General features: G+C 47.5%; 6 protein-coding genes across 6 annotated transcripts; 4 read left to right on the top strand and 2 right to left on the bottom strand.

Annotated features, from left to right (window-relative positions):
• Positions 1–1,006: 1,006 nt before the first annotated feature.
• LY89DRAFT_544741 (uncharacterized protein) lies at positions 1,007–3,454 on the top strand (the record flags this gene model as incomplete). The annotated part of the gene is made up of 1 exon (XM_018208222.1): positions 1,007–3,454. A coding segment is annotated over one exon (2,448 nt), but the record flags the coding sequence as incomplete, so codon positions are not given.
• A 2,398-nt stretch (positions 3,455–5,852) lies between these two features.
• LY89DRAFT_539824 (putative thioredoxin) lies at positions 5,853–6,356 on the top strand (the record flags this gene model as incomplete). Its single annotated transcript, XM_018208152.1, has 3 exons — positions 5,853–5,902; positions 5,997–6,101; positions 6,185–6,356. Coding segments are annotated over 3 exons (327 nt in total), but the record flags the coding sequence as incomplete, so codon positions are not given.
• Positions 6,357–7,719: 1,363 nt separating this feature from the next.
• Positions 7,720–8,325, top strand: LY89DRAFT_685474 (uncharacterized protein). Its single transcript, XM_018215093.1, has one exon. It carries the CDS (start codon positions 7,923–7,925, stop codon positions 8,253–8,255), a length of 333 nt encoding a protein of 110 aa, XP_018070880.1. The 5' UTR covers positions 7,720–7,922; the 3' UTR covers positions 8,256–8,325.
• A 1,703-nt stretch (positions 8,326–10,028) lies between these two features.
• LY89DRAFT_707731 (FAD dependent oxidoreductase) lies at positions 10,029–11,810 on the bottom strand. Its single transcript, XM_018217634.1, has 4 exons — positions 11,445–11,810; positions 11,256–11,393; positions 11,108–11,205; positions 10,029–10,911 (listed from the first exon to the last, which is right to left on the bottom strand). Exons 1-4 carry the CDS (start codon positions 11,465–11,467, stop codon positions 10,097–10,099), a joined length of 1,074 nt encoding a protein of 357 aa, XP_018070879.1. The 5' UTR covers positions 11,468–11,810; the 3' UTR covers positions 10,029–10,096.
• A 351-nt stretch (positions 11,811–12,161) lies between these two features.
• Positions 12,162–13,062, bottom strand: LY89DRAFT_734624 (uncharacterized protein; the record flags this gene model as incomplete). Its single annotated transcript, XM_018219925.1, has 2 exons — positions 12,162–12,894; positions 12,941–13,062. 2 exons carry the CDS (start codon positions 13,060–13,062, stop codon positions 12,162–12,164), a joined length of 855 nt encoding a protein of 284 aa, XP_018070878.1.
• Positions 13,063–13,437: 375 nt separating this feature from the next.
• On the top strand, positions 13,438–15,037 carry LY89DRAFT_617787 (OTU-domain-containing protein). Its single transcript, XM_018210813.1, has 3 exons — positions 13,438–13,678; positions 13,774–14,183; positions 14,238–15,037. The coding sequence occupies exons 1-3, from the start codon at positions 13,594–13,596 to the stop codon at positions 14,736–14,738; spliced, it is 996 nt and encodes a 331-aa protein (XP_018070877.1). The 5' UTR covers positions 13,438–13,593; the 3' UTR covers positions 14,739–15,037.
• Positions 15,038–16,230: the final 1,193 nt, after the last annotated feature.

Below are 16,230 nucleotides of genomic sequence, written 5' to 3'. Positions count from 1 at the left end.
TGTCTCGTCTTGCATGAGACTTCTGGATGGGAGAGGCGAGGAGAGAAACGAGACTTTGGGGGTCTCGATATCGCGTGAAAGTAAGGGCGACGGCGACGCGAGGGCGAGGCAAAGGCTCAGCAAGAGGGCGGAGAGGAGGAACGAAGGAAGAGGATGGGAGACGAATAGTGTTAGTAAAATACGAGAATTGTCAGCAATCATGATGATAATCGCAGCAAAGCACTTGCTATGCGAGGTCGGCTCGGTCAGGTTCGATATCTTTAAGAGTCCTTTCCTCCTAAAAGTCTGCTGCGATGCGTGTTGGTGCATTCAAGATTGAGCCTAATAGCCACACCAAAAATGGAAGTGTGGGAAACTGGGAGTGAAAAGAAGGAGGGAAGGTCTGCCAGTGCCATCCATCCATCCCGGCTGGCCTGTTCTGCATCGACCATCGAGGCATAGCATAGCAAGCATATTCGGTCATTCCTCGTTCCTCTTCTCTCCTCTCCACCACCCTTCATTCTCCTTCAACAACATTCGTCGTACCACTTACATACATCATCCTCCATCCCGACACTCCATTACCCCTTGCAGCATCAGCACTCTCCGCTCTCCAGTGCATTTACATTCATTACATATCGGCCCCTCCCTACGCCAATACTCCTCTGATCGCCACCGCACTGACCATGCAAGCACAAACGCTGCTGCACATTTCTTTACGAGCGCATTCTCACAACCTCCCTTACTGATATCTCGCGACAAGGACAGCCTCGCCATCGTGCGTATTGACTTTGGATCCCATCCCTGAGCCATACTCCACGGGTTGATGGCCGTTCCCGACGCGCAGTCGAGATAGCAACCACTGGGTACGCCTCCGGGGTCGTTGGGTTGCGAGCAAAAGCCTACCGCAGCGCGGTACAGTCGTCCTACCCTCGAGGACACGAATGGAACCATGGGCATGTGGCCCTTCCGGAGGAGAAGTCAACGCAGAAAATCAGCAGGTGGGGCTGGCATTTCACCACCGGAAATGCATAATTCTGGGACACAACAGGACCCTGCGAGGCAGGATGGGTCCGAATTAGCTTCTGCGGGACCCGAAAGGAGGAAGAGTCGACGGGATACAAAAAGAAAATCCTCTAGAGAATCCAAGAAGTTGCAAAGGGATCCGGAGAAGCGGGATAAACGTCGCACGTACAGCTTCTCACCTGGCCGAAACGACAGTATCCGCGTTGCTCGAGCCTCTGACAGACCACCCGTTCCCGCCATACCGTTGAACTTAAAGGGCAAAGGTCGAGCCTTCACTGAGAAAGAAGGTTCGGCTCCTGCGGGAACGAAACCTCTTAGAGCAAGTACCCAGCCTCCAGAAAATACCCAGGACTGGCAGAGGATGCCCACCTTACACAAGAGGAGTGCCCAAGAACTGGCGCGGCGGAAATCGAGCAAGAAACGGAAAGGCGATCACGATAGAGAAGCAGAGATCAAGGCCATGGTAGCATTTATGCCCACACGACCCGCTGCAGATGTCAATTCATCTGGCAGACCAATGAAGAGGGAAACGATAAGAGGAGGGAAGGTTGTTCGCAATTCGGAAAATCAGTCCTCAGATGTCTCGCTACCCCTCGCCGAGTCGTTGCGATCTTCAACGTCCGGTCACTCAGAGCCTCAGACATCTTTCGTCGTGTCTGGCTTCGATATGTTGGCACCTCGACCCACAATCAGATACTCTGAAAATCCACGATATGTGCCAGGCGCAAGCGGGTTTGGGTCGACTCGGTCAGACTCAAAGAGAAAGCTATCAGACCGCGTACCAATGCCCGAAGAGACGTTGAAGGCAAATAAGCGGGTAGATGACCTCGCAGATGATCTCAGTGCAGGAGAGTTGCGAGAACTCATGGAGCGCGATGAAAAGCGGAGGGAGAAGAAGAAGATAGCAGAAAGAATAAAGATAGAAAGGAGGCTTGCCAGGCGGCAAGAGAAACAGAGAGCTGAGGAGACTGAAGCAGCGCGGCAGGGCACTCCACCACCTAGCAATATGGAACGAGGAGTCCTAGGGAGAGAAGTCGTTGGTCTAGGCATTGGGACGTCCGCAGTTGTCACTTCGAGTAAGAGAAAAAGCTCTGCTGGTTCGGACGATGGGAGAGGGATACGCCCAGCAGCAGAATCTTTCAGACAAGATTCTACAATCAGTGCACACGACCCATTTGCGGACCTTCATCGCAGTGCTAGCCAGGCTACAGAGAATTTCACTCCTGGCTCCGAGCGATCGGATCCTGTTATTGAGACAGCTACTGTCGGTACCGTAGGAAAGGCCAGCGTTTCTCCCACTATACCAGCAGCCAAAGGTCATACTCGAGGACAATCTAGCATATCTCAGATGATGGACCTCACCCAGTCGGAAGCTCCACAACCATCAACAATACCAGAGCCGACAATGCAACCTGCGGCTGCACGAGCCAAGACACCTTCATCTTGGACATCATTTTTCAAGTTACGTGGGGCGAAGAAACGACACACTCCGCCTTCATCGTTTTCGAACACATCACGAGATTCTATGCACGTTGGGCAAGCATCACAAATTGGTTACACCCCAATGCGATCAACATCCAATATTCCCAAGCGTACTATGTCTAAATTCCGGGAAGATCTTCCAGAGCTTCCTATATCACCACCAGATTCGAGAGTTCAATCTCCTGAAGCTGACATCGTGCCGCCTATCCGAACTGATTATGCAGAAAAGAGAACGGGCGTTCGTGCTTCCTCCGATGATCCACGTGTGCGATACGACACTCCCACCAGCGGTTATAGATCTCTTGATGCCACGCGATTACCAGATGAGACGCCTACTAGTGGGCATCGATCAACGGATGCACCTTCACCGGAACACGCTACTATCATATCGCAGTCGCTAGCTTCCATCGACTCTGAGGGATCTTGGCTTTCTGGTAGAAGAGCTGGATCAAAGCGAGGCTCGTCGCAGTTAACACAGCATGCGCCTATTCGTGATAGCTCGAGTTCTCTGAACAAAAAGTACAAAGAATTCTCCGAGTCGGCCGAGGAGCTTGGCATTGCGGAAGACGAATACTTCAGTAGATTGAGCCCCGGCCCGGAAGAGTCATACAAGATTCAAAGAAGATCAGGCAATCCAATGCCTTCTAGCGATGATGAAGAAGGCGGTAGCATTTCAAGTCCGATCACATCGGAAAAGTGGGGCGCTGTTGGTAGACAACCTACTGTTGTTCACCGAGAGCCCCGTGCCAAGTCAAGAGAAGGCCTTCTCAATGATTTCGACGATGATGATGACTCTGGGAGCGAAATGGCTTCATCTCCGGTGGATGCCGAATCAAATCGCGAATCTGGACTTCAACGTGCTACCAGCGTCGACTTGGGCAAGAATCATGTGAGACACATAAGTGCAGGCAGTGCAAGACTGCTTGACTTGAAGCCAAGGTCTTCAGTGGACTCACGGAGGGATTCTGCGAGGTTGAGCACTGGCTAAAAGGTTTTGCTGACTGGGACATTGGAGATGAAATTTTGACGACAGACATGATATGACGAATACGACAAGCACGACACTCCTTTGTTCTATTTCTTTACAATATCTACGTCGACAATCGACACACCACACTCCTTTACAAATTTCCTTGGACCGACAACTCATTCACTCCGACTATTTCCTTTCAACAATTCGATTCGACACTCGTTATTACTTATTTCCTTACCGCTTTGTCTTCGCCAATCAGGTCTGCGTCAAAATCCTCACCTCCGCCTCTACCCAGTCAAACCAAATCTTCACCAGGGCACATTTCGCACTCCCGAGGAACGGACCTTTTATGGATTGACGATGTAACTTATTTTTCTCTTTTTCTCCAACACGATTGATATCCCATCGGCACATAGACTATTTCTTGCTCGCTTTTGCTTGTTTTTTCGGAGCGGGAAATTATTTCTGGGCGGTAAAGGATCTGTATTTGACGGACGGAGCAAACAGGGGACGGCCGGACGGGATATTTATCTCCAAAACAAAAGATTCATTCTATACCCTCCTTTGCAAGAAAGAAAGAAAGAACGAACGAAAGAAAGACGGAACAACCTTGGATGTAGGCTGTAATGTTTGGTTCGAAACAATGAAGCCATATATTATATTAGCGAGAAGCGCAAGCAAGCGAGCGTGTGAGCAGGACTCTGATTTTTTTCTTCTCGGAGGATGTTGTTGTATGAAGATACATAGTTGAATGAAATGAAAAGATGTAAAATCTGATTTGACAGTAGAGAGAGAAGTTTTGATTCGAGCGATAAGCCTGCATGCACGTATGCATATGCGGGTACCTATCTTTTTTTGGAGTTTGAGATTACTGTACCCCTCTCTCAGCTGGGCACTAAGAGCTTACTTGCAGCTTACTTGCTTACCTAGTGAAGGGAACGCAAATGACGGGAGCGCGTTATGTCATGGTGTGGCGTTGCGTTAGTTTTTAAGGGATTTGTGTGGGGAGCACGTGTATTGGCTATTGCCTAGGTGGTGTCCAACACCTCCCTCTTCTTTGGCTTCTTCTGTGATGTAAATGTGTTTTGTTAACTTGTAGATACCTTTACCTGAAGGGGTGGAATTTTTCTCTGAAAGGGGATAGGGGTAGGGAAGTTGAAGAGGCTCTTTTTCACGTGATTTGGGATCTCGAGATTTTTTATTAGTCTTTGAGCAATTTTACGTTTTTTTTCTTGTAGTTATCGGGATAAGTGAAGGAAGATGTATGTGAGATTTGTTCATTGTATTGGTGTGTTGTATGGTACTACCTGACTGTGCATACAAGACTGAGGCTCTGCAACTAGCTGTATAGGTAGTGGCATGTTATTCGCGGAGCCTCAAGATGGTATAGCTGGTGGTAGAGTGCAGTGAGGTATAGCTAGCTGGAGAGGCTTAGTATGTGTAGCATGACTTAGGACAGCTGGCAGCATAGCTTAGGTATAATACAGTGAGCTGGAGAGCCTCAATACTGTTAGTGTCGCCAGGGCTTAGTGCTATACTTGGCTGCAAAGGCTCGCGGAGGTACGTCTAGCTACAACAGATCAAGCAGAGCCTCAATTTATAAATACAACTACTTTTAAGGTTATGGAATCAAGGCCCGGATGTGTAGAGTTGACCAGGAAAGGAAGTTCCTAAATCACGTGCAGCCATATCTCAAACACAGATCTCGGGTTGTCCGAAATGAGAGCTAGACGGGATCGTTCCGCGGAGTCTTCTGCATGAGTGCGTTGTGCTGTGTTCACTGGAACCCCGCTTTTAGTGTGAGGGTAAAAGAAGAGACATCAGATGATGAGTAACCGCAAAATAATGAATTGAAACAAATTGAAACGAAACATTGTCCTATCGTGTCAAAGCGAAAGAAAGCAATCGAAAAGCAAGCAAGTAATGGATGGTGTAAGCCTGCAGAAGAGCCCAGAAGTGAAGTGGTGAGTAATCAACAGACATTTCAGGACAATTTTCCTGATCCCAAACTTCACCGAATGATTTGTAGAACGAAAATGTTTAGTCAGAGAACATTGCATTAAATGAAACAGCACAGGAATAACAAGAACTATCTGTCATACCATCAAGATCTTTGTTATCAGCCCAAACACAAAAATCTAAAGAAAGAACACTCACTGCCTAGGTGATTCCACATTCCCAAGGATCTCAAATCCCACGCGGCTATCCCCGAAACAGCCTAGCGAAAGGCGTCATCGTTGATTTCTAAACCCGCGACGCCCAGAACCACCACCACCTTTCGATCTACATATAAGAAAGGATAACATTGATGTCACTTCCCGCTCGCGTCTTCATCAGAACCGCGACTTCAATTACCAGACCATCAAGAATCAATCTGAATAACAGTTTCGTGAAGAGTTTTCATACCACAAAAATCAATATGGGTGTTCACAATCTTGCTTCGTGAGTACTCCCTTGTTTGGAAGAGAGGGGTTGAAGACGAGGTGATATGAAAGGGATTGGAAGAAGATATACTAACGCGTATGATTGATTGTAGGAAGGCCGAGTTCGACAGTGCGTTGAAGGACAACAAGGTCGTTATCCTCGATGCTTTCGCCACCTGGTGCGGTCCCTGCAAGGTCATCGCTCCTACCGTCGTCAAGTGAGTATCCCCACATTCCACCGCTTGCAGACAACAAAGCTCTCTTTCCCAAAACCAATTGCTAACAACACCCAAAAAAACAGATTCTCAGAAGAATTCCCCAACGCCCACTTCGTCAAGATCGACGTTGATGAAGTCCCCGACGTAGCCCAAGAACTCGGTATCCGAGCCATGCCCACATTCATCGTGTTCAAGGACGGCGAGAAGGTCAAGGAGGTTGTTGGTGCGAACCCCAAGGCGCTGCAGGCTGCTATTGCGGAGTTCCACGAGACGAAGGAGTCGAAGGAGTAGATTTTTCATCTGCTGAGGAATTGGGGAGATTGTGCATATGATACGATAGAGGGTGGGGATGGGTTCTTCTTTGCATGCGTGGTTGGGTTGATGGCATAGAAATTGCTAGGAATGCATGCATGATTTCATGACGTATTTTGTGTTGCTTGCTGTGCCTCTGTGATGCTGCGAGATTTAATGCTTTGTCATAATCTAGTAGCTTAGTTGCTTCAGGCTTTGTTTTGAGACGCATTGGTGTTGTTTCTTGCTTGCCCTTGCATCGCATATCTTGCTTTGAGCAAAACTTCTCCTTTGTCAAAATCCTTCATTGATGCTCATGCCATCTATTGAAACAGAGAAACATTCAAGTCAAAGTTCAACGATTCCTTTTGCTTCTCTCGTTACTTCATATAGTCACTCTGTTGATAAATTACGAGTCAAGGCCAAATATGGCAAAGCTCCCAGACTCTCACATATTATTGCACGATAATAAAACTGTTGTCTTCTTGCGAAAAATCAAATATATTTTTGCGATTTATATCTACTCTGTTTTTGTTCTTCACCTCTTCACATACATACTCTTACAGAATCTTACCTTTCTTCTTACCTTTTACTTACGGTCGTCAGGCGGCGTACGAGGACGCGGCTCAGGAGACGGGGCTCCCTCCCGGTCTCCTCGTTCGTAGTAGACGAAGCGGCAGCGGTCAGCGGGTGGGCTGCGGGGAACGGGTTCCGGGGATGGGGCTCCCTCGCGGTCGCCGCGGCCGTGGTTGACTAGTGAGTTGTTTGTTGAGGATACCATTTTGTGTATGGGGTTGGTTGTTTGGGTTGGTTGGGTTGGGTTGAGTGTTTCTGTGTTGTTTGTAGTGTGTTTGTGTTTGTGTTGTGATGAAGGAAGGGAAGAGGTCATTGATGAATTTCATATACCTTTTTGAACGCGCTGTTTCGTTGTTCTGAACAGTGTGATTCACGTCAGAGAATAAAAGAGGGGGGGATAGTGCAGCAATGGGAACAATGGGCACGATAGCGCTTTTTTTGATCTTTATACTTTAATTTGTTGTTTGTCAAATTGAGTCCTTATTCCTGGCTTTGTCCATTGGTGTTACAGTGCTTGTTTGGGAAATGAATGCCGCAAGAGACTTGATTTCTTTATCCCAATCAGGACACGACTTCTATGCCAAAAGTCTTGCAGAACCAAGAGGACTGTAAAAAAAGATTCATTAAATATCGCATAGCTTTCAAAGCTACCCACCCAAAAGCCCAAAGCTAAAGTTATCAGCTTTACTCCCTCGAGTATATCCCACTGACGTAGGCCTCCGAGCCTCAACCCTCGCCTTCATCCCACTGGCGCCTCTATCACGCTAATTCCACTTAGACCAAACCCGCACCACTCAATATAAAGTTAAATAAGCAAAACCTTGTCATATTCGAAAAACCCTCCCACTTCGTTTCAAGGCACCGACACTTGCACTTACATGATAACGATCTCGCAACAAAGGCAGCTCTACACGGTCACTGTAACAATCCTACTCTCGGCTAGATACTTAATAAATGTCTAACTCTGGTGCTCCTTTCTCCCATTGGTATCTATCCAAACAAGCGCTAACATCCTGTGCAGGTTGTCCTCCCATCGATCTCTCGACGTTACCAGCTGATGATACCCGCGTCCTTAGCAAGCAGCGCGGAGCTATTGTCCTAGAGCTCAACAGTTCTTTGGTCTACAAATCGGGAAGTAGGATACGGCGTAATGAGGAAGTAGCCATGAGACTTGTGAAGCAATACACGGACGTCCCGGTTCCCGATATTATGTTCTCGGCGTACCATTCCGAGGGGGGCAATATAGGCATGACAATTATTCCAAAATCGCCTCTTCAGTTTTCATAGAACGGGCTCGATAAGCCTACAAAGGAACGTGTATACCGTGAAACTTAAGATATTATTACGAAGATGCGACAAATTTCACAGCTCGTTGAACTAAGCCACCTCTTCTAATGCGGAGCTAATGACTCACCTATTCGCGATCCGTTTATTCAAGGTTTTAAAAACCCTCCAATGCCCCTTCTTAATAACACTATCGTACGAAATTACATTAAACAACGTTATCTCCACTTCGGTGGCCGACGGTACGCCAAAAAGCTATTTAGCATGCTTCCTCACTCCGATATTTTTGTTTTCATATATGGTGACATAGCTCCACGAAATATTATAGTGGGCGAAACTAATTACATTACTGGCATTTTCGACTAGAAATTGGCTAGATGGTACCCAGATTACTGGGAGTATAGTAATATTATACGGCCTTAGTATCGCTATAAAGATTGGCAAGCATGGATAGACTATACTACTCCGGAAAAGTGGGATATTACGGGTATACAAGCTTCAAGGCGGGTTTTGTTCTAGGGCTAAAGCGTTTCCAAGAGTTATTGCCACTGAAGGAGAAACTCTGGTTGCGCAAATCCTAAAATAAACACAGCAATATCCGCCACAGTTTCTTGATGCAGGCCTTTATCGAAACTTTCAATAGTCTTCGCCTTCCTCCCACAATAATACTTTTGCACTCGACCTTCATCTCCTGCTAGCTCATAGCTGGCTTTGCCGACACTCTTCGAGGGGACGGGTTGGCTAGGGCTCAGAGAGCTCTGGTAGTATTGGAGGGAGATCCACAGCGACTCGACCTTGACGATTCTCCACCACCATATTCATCAGATCGATCGGGTACGACAACTCGATCTCAAAGTTCAAATCCTCCTAGCGAGGAGCAGCGATGCCATTAGGAGCGACGCGTCCAGCCAGGACGGGAACGCGTCGCTCCGCAAACTCATAATCAATTCGAGCATCAGGTCAGGGAAGAGAGGAGCGGCTTTGGAACAACACCGGCTATTATTCCGCTGCCTTCATATTTGAGGGGGGGGGGAATTCAAATCCCAAGTCTTTGTAGTGTAGCAGCACCCGTATTTTTCTGTGATTAGACTTCTATATTGGTAGAATACTTCACCCCGTCAATATCGATAATCCCCGTGCAAGAATATATCTGAGACTTAAAAGCTCAAAGCTAAAGTTATCAACTCTACCTGCTCGAATATATCCCACTGACGTAGCCTCAAGCCTCGCCTTCATCATCCCACTAGCGCCTCTCTTTTCGCTAATCCCACTTAGACCGAAACTCGCACAACTCTTTATAAAGTTAAATAAGCAAAACCATGTCATATTCGTCCGGAAAACCCAAGGTTATCTAATATACTGTTAGCTCAGTTGACAGATTTCCAGATGGACTTATAGCCTCTTCAAAATCAGCACTGGCTGCTGGTCTCTACGAGCCATCGACTTCGGTCGATGGCTCCGAGTTTTGTCTTTTTGACTTGACAAAAGTCTTCGCTCGCTAAGCTATTTTTGAGGTCGGGTCCAGTAACGAGTGAATGAATGATATGTTTTTTTACTTTGTTTATTCGTCAAGCGAGAGCTTTCGCCAATCTGTTTCATCGAAGAGTCGAGACCGCGGTCCAATCAAGATCCAAATTCACGGGTTCAGAATCCAAGTCAAGTGAAGTGCAACTGAAAGTATATAGATTGATCCATGGTGTGCTTCTTTGCTATGTAGGTAGTTGCATTTCCTCTAAGCAAGGCTACAAAAAGAGCGAGAGCAAATACATCGCGTCTGTATTTTGATCTCTATGTATGTGTATGCTTTGTCATGTCAACGACTTCCTCGTACCGTGTCAGGAGCTTCAAAGCTTAGCCCTAGGCTTCAACGCCTCATCGACCAACTCTTTCGCTCCCTCCGCACACCCATAACTCCCCTGATATCCCCAACCACCATGTCCATAATTATGCACAACCATCACATCCCCAATCTTCTCGCTCTCTATCCTAACTCCCTTCTTCCTCAACGGCCTCAACCCGACTCCATGTCTGATAACACTCAACCCCTCAATACCCTTCCCATTCGTCAACGCAGGACACAACTCCACCGCCCTCTTCATGATCCTCACCGCCGTATTGGGACACGGCTGACTCTCCCAATTCCCCTTCTGATACGTACCACCCAGGACCGTGCCACCTCCAGCTGCGCGCTGCATGATGTAACTCACTTCATCTTCGCCATCATCGGTTCCTGAGACTGTGAACATTGCACCGGGAGTGTTCCTCACAACCACAATCTGTCCTCTGGCAGGAATGACACTTTTATCCATCACTCCTCCAAGCCTGCTCGCCAATAGCCCAGTACAATTAACCACAACGTCAGCTTTGGATCCAGAATGGTGCATGGAAGCAGCATCAGAGATGTGTGTCAACACTTCACGTTTGAGGACTACACCGTTGACGAGACATTGGGAGACGAGGTAGGGCAGGTAGATGGCGGTGTTGATGCAGATAGAAGTGAAACATGAGCCGGAGTCGGCGAACGAGGGGAGGTCGGAGGAGGGGATGAGGCGGAAGTTGGGGACGGTGGATCTGAACCAGGGGGTTGCGGAGAGGAGCTCGTTGAACCATTGGCCGGTGGTGGCGTCGAAGTCCTTTTTGCGGTTGTAGATTATGGCGTCTGGAGAGTGTCAGTGATGAACAGGGTTGGAAGATAAGACGAGGTTGAGGGGACGGAGCAAGATTGATGATGTGAGGAAAGACCGTGGAACTATCCAATTAAGAAAGAAGACGAAAGAAGGTGCGGCGAAGATTGATCATTGAAATGATGGGAATTGGAGAAAGCGGCGTCAAAATTGCATCAAGAACACACGTACCTTGAAAATGGATCCCAGCCTCAGGGACATTCTTCGCCAAACGGTCCAACTCCGGCCAAGTGTTCTTCTCCCACCTACTACCAGCTTTGTTTGAAACTCTGCAATCAATATCAGTTCGCCATTTTCACGTGCCGAAAGAGTCACGAACGGTAAGTAGTTTGCCCCAGCCCATGGAGAAGTATATTCAATATCATAATCTCCCGGCATATGCTTCGCCACAATCGTCACTTTATACTCCGGATCCTTCGACAACAGCAACGCAGTCGTGAGTCCAGAGACTCCAGCACTGTGAAGATATCAGCTCATTCTTCGTTCTATGGTGGGGTGGAAGACATACCCCACTACGACGATATTCGGCATTTTGATTTTGATTGAGGAGCGATCGATCTTGATTGAAGCGAGAGAAATGGAAGGAGCAATTTACTCTCACTCGCCAGGGATATTCGTCTATTTGAGAAAGTTCTCTTGACGATTCAAACTTTCTTTCGTACAACGTTGTCTCATCAAGCGGAGCTATCCGCTATCCCCACTCTTGGAAACTCCGGGCTCGGCCAAAGCGAAGCCACATAGCGGGTATCGTAGGCAGAGCCGCAATGCGATACGTGACTGGTCAAGGACTGGGCTAGTGAGACATTGCAACGAGAAGTCTGGACGTGTGGGTCGATATGCTGTGCACTTTGTGCCCCGGATCCGTTCATTTTCTTTTCGTGTTTGTGTGATTGCTTCTCGAGGTTGCACAGTTTGGCTGTCAGCGAGGTGGGGATATTTAGCCGAGGGTGTGGATGCATCTCACTGTCACCTTGATGTCGGTCTTGGCCTTCGGGAAGCCGATGAGTACTCGGCACGTCTCGGGAACTTGGTCAGGAGAAAGGTAGAAATTTCATTTAGTATTCGTTTGAGATGGATCTTTTGTTCAGTGATTATTGAGAGCTCTTCATTGAGTCACCTCTTTACATCTGATTTTGTGCTCTACAGCTGTGTAGCGTACATAGCAAGTCCGATATATCAGTAGAAATCCCAAAGTCTTTTATAGAATGTGTTCGTTCAACTAGGATCACTTCTTCCGCTTGAGGTGTGAAAGCTGAAGAACACTTTTCATCTCTCCGGTCGCTGCATCCATAGTAATTTGTTCCAGCGATCGTCTCGCCAAAATCTGCTCCTCCCAGCGCTCCCCCAAATTGAATTCCTCCACCATGTACGAGTCCCGATACTGGCAATCCCAAGGATATGTTCCGTTCCAGTCCTGTCTGACTGCATTCTCCATGTCAGCCTTCAAATCGGGGCATCTTTCGAGCATCGCTGTCCAATCATTCCACTTCTCAGATCCTTCTTTGAGCTTCTTCAATGGGTTCAGACAGTTCATCAGATCAGTCGTAAACTTGCGGGCCACGGAAGCTTTCTCGGTTGCTTTGTAAACAGACTCGATGCTGGTGACATAGACAAAATGCCTCCTCTCATCCCTGCAAGCATGTCTGAAACAGTCATCCATACAATGATTCTGGAACGATGGTGCTTCCAGGAAGCTGCCAAGTGCCCAATTATCTTCTCCTGCAGTTTCTGATTCGGTAACGTCCGTGTCCAGCAAGGTGCCATAGTACATCCACGAAACGAAGTCGGTGAATCTTTTGGGTTGGACTTCAGGGAGCTGGATTTTCTCATCTTCCTCATCGATAGAAAACCTCCTGTTGAAATAGCCAGAATGGAGAGTGAGGAGGTGTTGGTGCACAATAAACGCTTGTTGTTTTTCGCCGACCCAGATTTCAACTTGTGGGCTTCCAATGATGACTCTGTATTATTAGAGACAGCCGAATGCGAGGTATTCAAGGCACTCACCTTGCGGAGATGGATCGATGCACCTCTTGCTTTTTGCGTATCTCAAGGCGGACCTTGATCTTTAGCTTTGCTTGCTCCGCAAGCTCGACACTGTCAACAGCCCTTCTCTTCTGCCCTGTCATCTTGATATTGTTTGTGTGGCTAGTGAGAAGACTACTTTGAGGCATGTTCTCTGCTAGCAATTAGATCGATTCTCATTGGTGACAGAGACAACATGGTGTTGATATCGCTTTGGCGGTGACAAGGTGGATCCACACAAAGATTTTGAATTGGACTAGGCGGTGGCAGAATTTCCCCTGAATCTCCTCGGTTGAGGTTAGTGCATCATCAACACGCTGCTATGGAAAGAGATCGATTGGTGGCAGAACTCGGAAGCGCATCAACGATCAGCCGAGTCTTATCGTAAGCTGCGATAAGCTCATTTTGTCGATTTAGCGCGTCCTTGGGGTCCGTTCTGCATCATCTTTGGGGAGCTATTGTGTCCTCACACAATTCGAATATCAACGCACACAAGATTCTGGTCAGTCCAGATCAGAATCACAACCACTATAAATACGTGTGCTTCGCTCTCGCAGCAACCTTCACCTCGATGAAAAAACACATACTTTTCTGAACCACACAACCACCATTTCTACACTCAAAAATCAATCAACATGGGTCGCAATACTCGTCAACCAAAGTCCGACTTCCCCTTCCTCGCTGGCTTAGGCCTCAAGACAACCTCAATCCGAGGCGATGGTATGTACAGTACATGCGAGCACTTTCGATTCTTGATTTTCTTTCATACAATAGTCTGCGAGCATTGTTTGTTAACATTTCTTATTTCTGTTAAGGCAACTGCTTGTTCCGCGCCCTTTCTGAGCAAATCTATGGCGACCAAACTCGCAACAGCGAGATCCGGGCCAAGGTTGTTCAATACATGAAAGCCAATCCCGGCGATTTCAAGCCCTTCATCTCTGTCGAGACAGGAGGTGGCTTCCGTCGCAACCCGAAGAGAAAGAACGCCGCAGCCGGCGACCTCACTGGCCCATCCGAGTCAGAGAGAGATCAAGCATGGGAAGACTATCTCGTACGTATGGCTCGCAACGGCGAATACGGCGACAACCTCGAAATCCGGGCATTCACTGAGGCATACACGGTCGACGTCCGTGTCTATTGCATGCCAGCCTCCTCATACATCATCAGATGTGGTCAAGAGCTCGCTACGGGAGAGTATCGTCAGATTGCGCACATTGCGCTCTATGTAAGTGTCCTCCACCACGTCACGACTTATGACACTGCTAACCCTAACCCTAAGTCCGAACACTACTCGTCAATTCGGAATATCAACGGTCCCGACACTGGCCTTCCAAACGCCAAGCCCTCGGACCTCGAAGCTCTGGTAGCCAATCAGGCTACCACCACAAAGGCCAGCAAGACAATGGCCATTGAGCAATGGATGGTCAACTCAGTGTCCAGCTCACTTCCAAACTTCGTCGACGAGGACACAATCACCAAAATCCTCCAAGCCAACAAGGGGGACGTCGACATCACAGTGTCCCAACTCCTCGGGGACACTGATTCACCATCCAGCACCATCCCCTCAACACCAAACTCCTCAATCTCGTCAAACTCCGGCAACTACAGCATTGTCCGAGACGAGGATAGCGAGGACGAAGAACCCCGCGGCCCCAACAAACGCCAAGCCCGAAAGGAGAAGGAGCGCTTGGAGCGGGAACGAATCTCCAATCTCGAGGCAGAGATTGAAGCAAAGCTGGCAGCCATGCCACACCTGCACGTCTCCACTGTATATACCTAGACGGCGCAGTTGTACTTTAAATTTTTCATTTTGTTGGTATTGCTGCATAGCGAAGGATAAGGGCATAAGCATGGGACGGGGCGTTTGACAACAGCATTTGACATCCTACCTCGAAGCGCTCGGGGTAATGTCCGGAGGCGTTTGGGATTTCAGAGATACCCGACTAGATGGACATCTGGTCATAGAAGGAAGAATGTCGTTCTCAGGACAGGCGGGAGTATACCTTTCTCCTTGTGGTCGTTCATTGCCATGAGGTTTTAATGGTACTCCGGGACTTTAAGGAATTGAATCATTTGGACATCAATTGTTGACTTTTCCTCGCATGTGACTTTGTGGGATCAAAAGCGCTTTCCCTTTTGAGGATAATCGAGGTCTGTTGCCCTTTCCTCGAGTGAGGTCATTTTGTGTTTTCTTCCCGTGCTTGCAGTTCTGTGCTATTGTCCCCAGAAGTCTGGGTTATTTTTAATCTGGTTTTTGCGGTGTCTGATTTTGATTGCACTTTTCAATGTTAGAGTTGGTCTTATTCTACGAAATTTGCATATTCTAATTTGTGTGCGTGTGTTTTATCTTGATTTCTAAAAACAGTGCCAGCATTGAATCGAAAATCCGGGTCCGTTTTTGGGCACTCGCACTTCGAAAACTTCTATCAATTGAATTCATGTTACACCTTCTGCTTTCAATATATCAGTGCCATCTTCGCACATATGTCAGAGTGGAGCACTTGGCAAGATCGAAGAGCTCGATTATTATGTAAATTGTCTACGAAGAGGAAAGAGTCCTTAAGAGAACTCTTCTAATATTCTAAAATAGCGTGCTTTCCCTACTCTTATAAACACGCTAATCCTTACTTATCGAATGCCTTCACAACATGGGAAGGCGACGAGTTGTCGGCTCCCCCGTGCGCGAAAATGATGAAATATCATGCAAAGAATATGCGTTTGTTCTTGGAAGGGTTCTAGCACCTTTTAATCTCCATTTTTGATGCACAAATCAAATTTGTTCTCTCAATTGTGGAGGCTTTGTTGTACAGATGATTTCTCAGTATATGGGGTTGTAATCACGTGATGATTTCGTACTCTCACCCTCGGGATGCATCCCTACAGTCTTATCACAGTTTGTACTGTCTCTTTTTGTGTTTAACAGTCTAGTCGTCAGTATCATGAAGCGTGAGGGGCGACTGACATATGTGACAATCAAGTACTACACGAGCGGAGGCTATCAGAAAGTACACCGAGCACAATTCTTCGACCCAAAGAGAGTCAATGATTTGGATCAATGCTGGAAATGCGGAGACACACTAAAATACAAATGTCTGGTATGTTGCTTGGATAAAAATGCATGATAGAAGTTCGCGGCCTCCTTACGCCTGGTGGTCTGCAACGAACCGACGCGCTATTTGCAAACTTCCCACTTCCCTCATTCTGATTCTTCCTGTGGCTTGAAGACTCGGGAAAGGAATATTCTCGGCTAAGGAGTCGTCCTTCTTTGTTCC

The sequence above is a fragment of the Mollisia scopiformis genome, assembly GCF_001500285.1.
Source record: "Mollisia scopiformis unplaced genomic scaffold LY89scaffold_13, whole genome shotgun sequence".
Lineage (NCBI taxonomy): Eukaryota > Fungi > Ascomycota > Leotiomycetes > Helotiales > Mollisiaceae > Mollisia > Mollisia scopiformis.
Note: the sequence above shows the minus strand (reverse complement) of the source record. Positions and strands in the feature narration are given on the sequence as shown.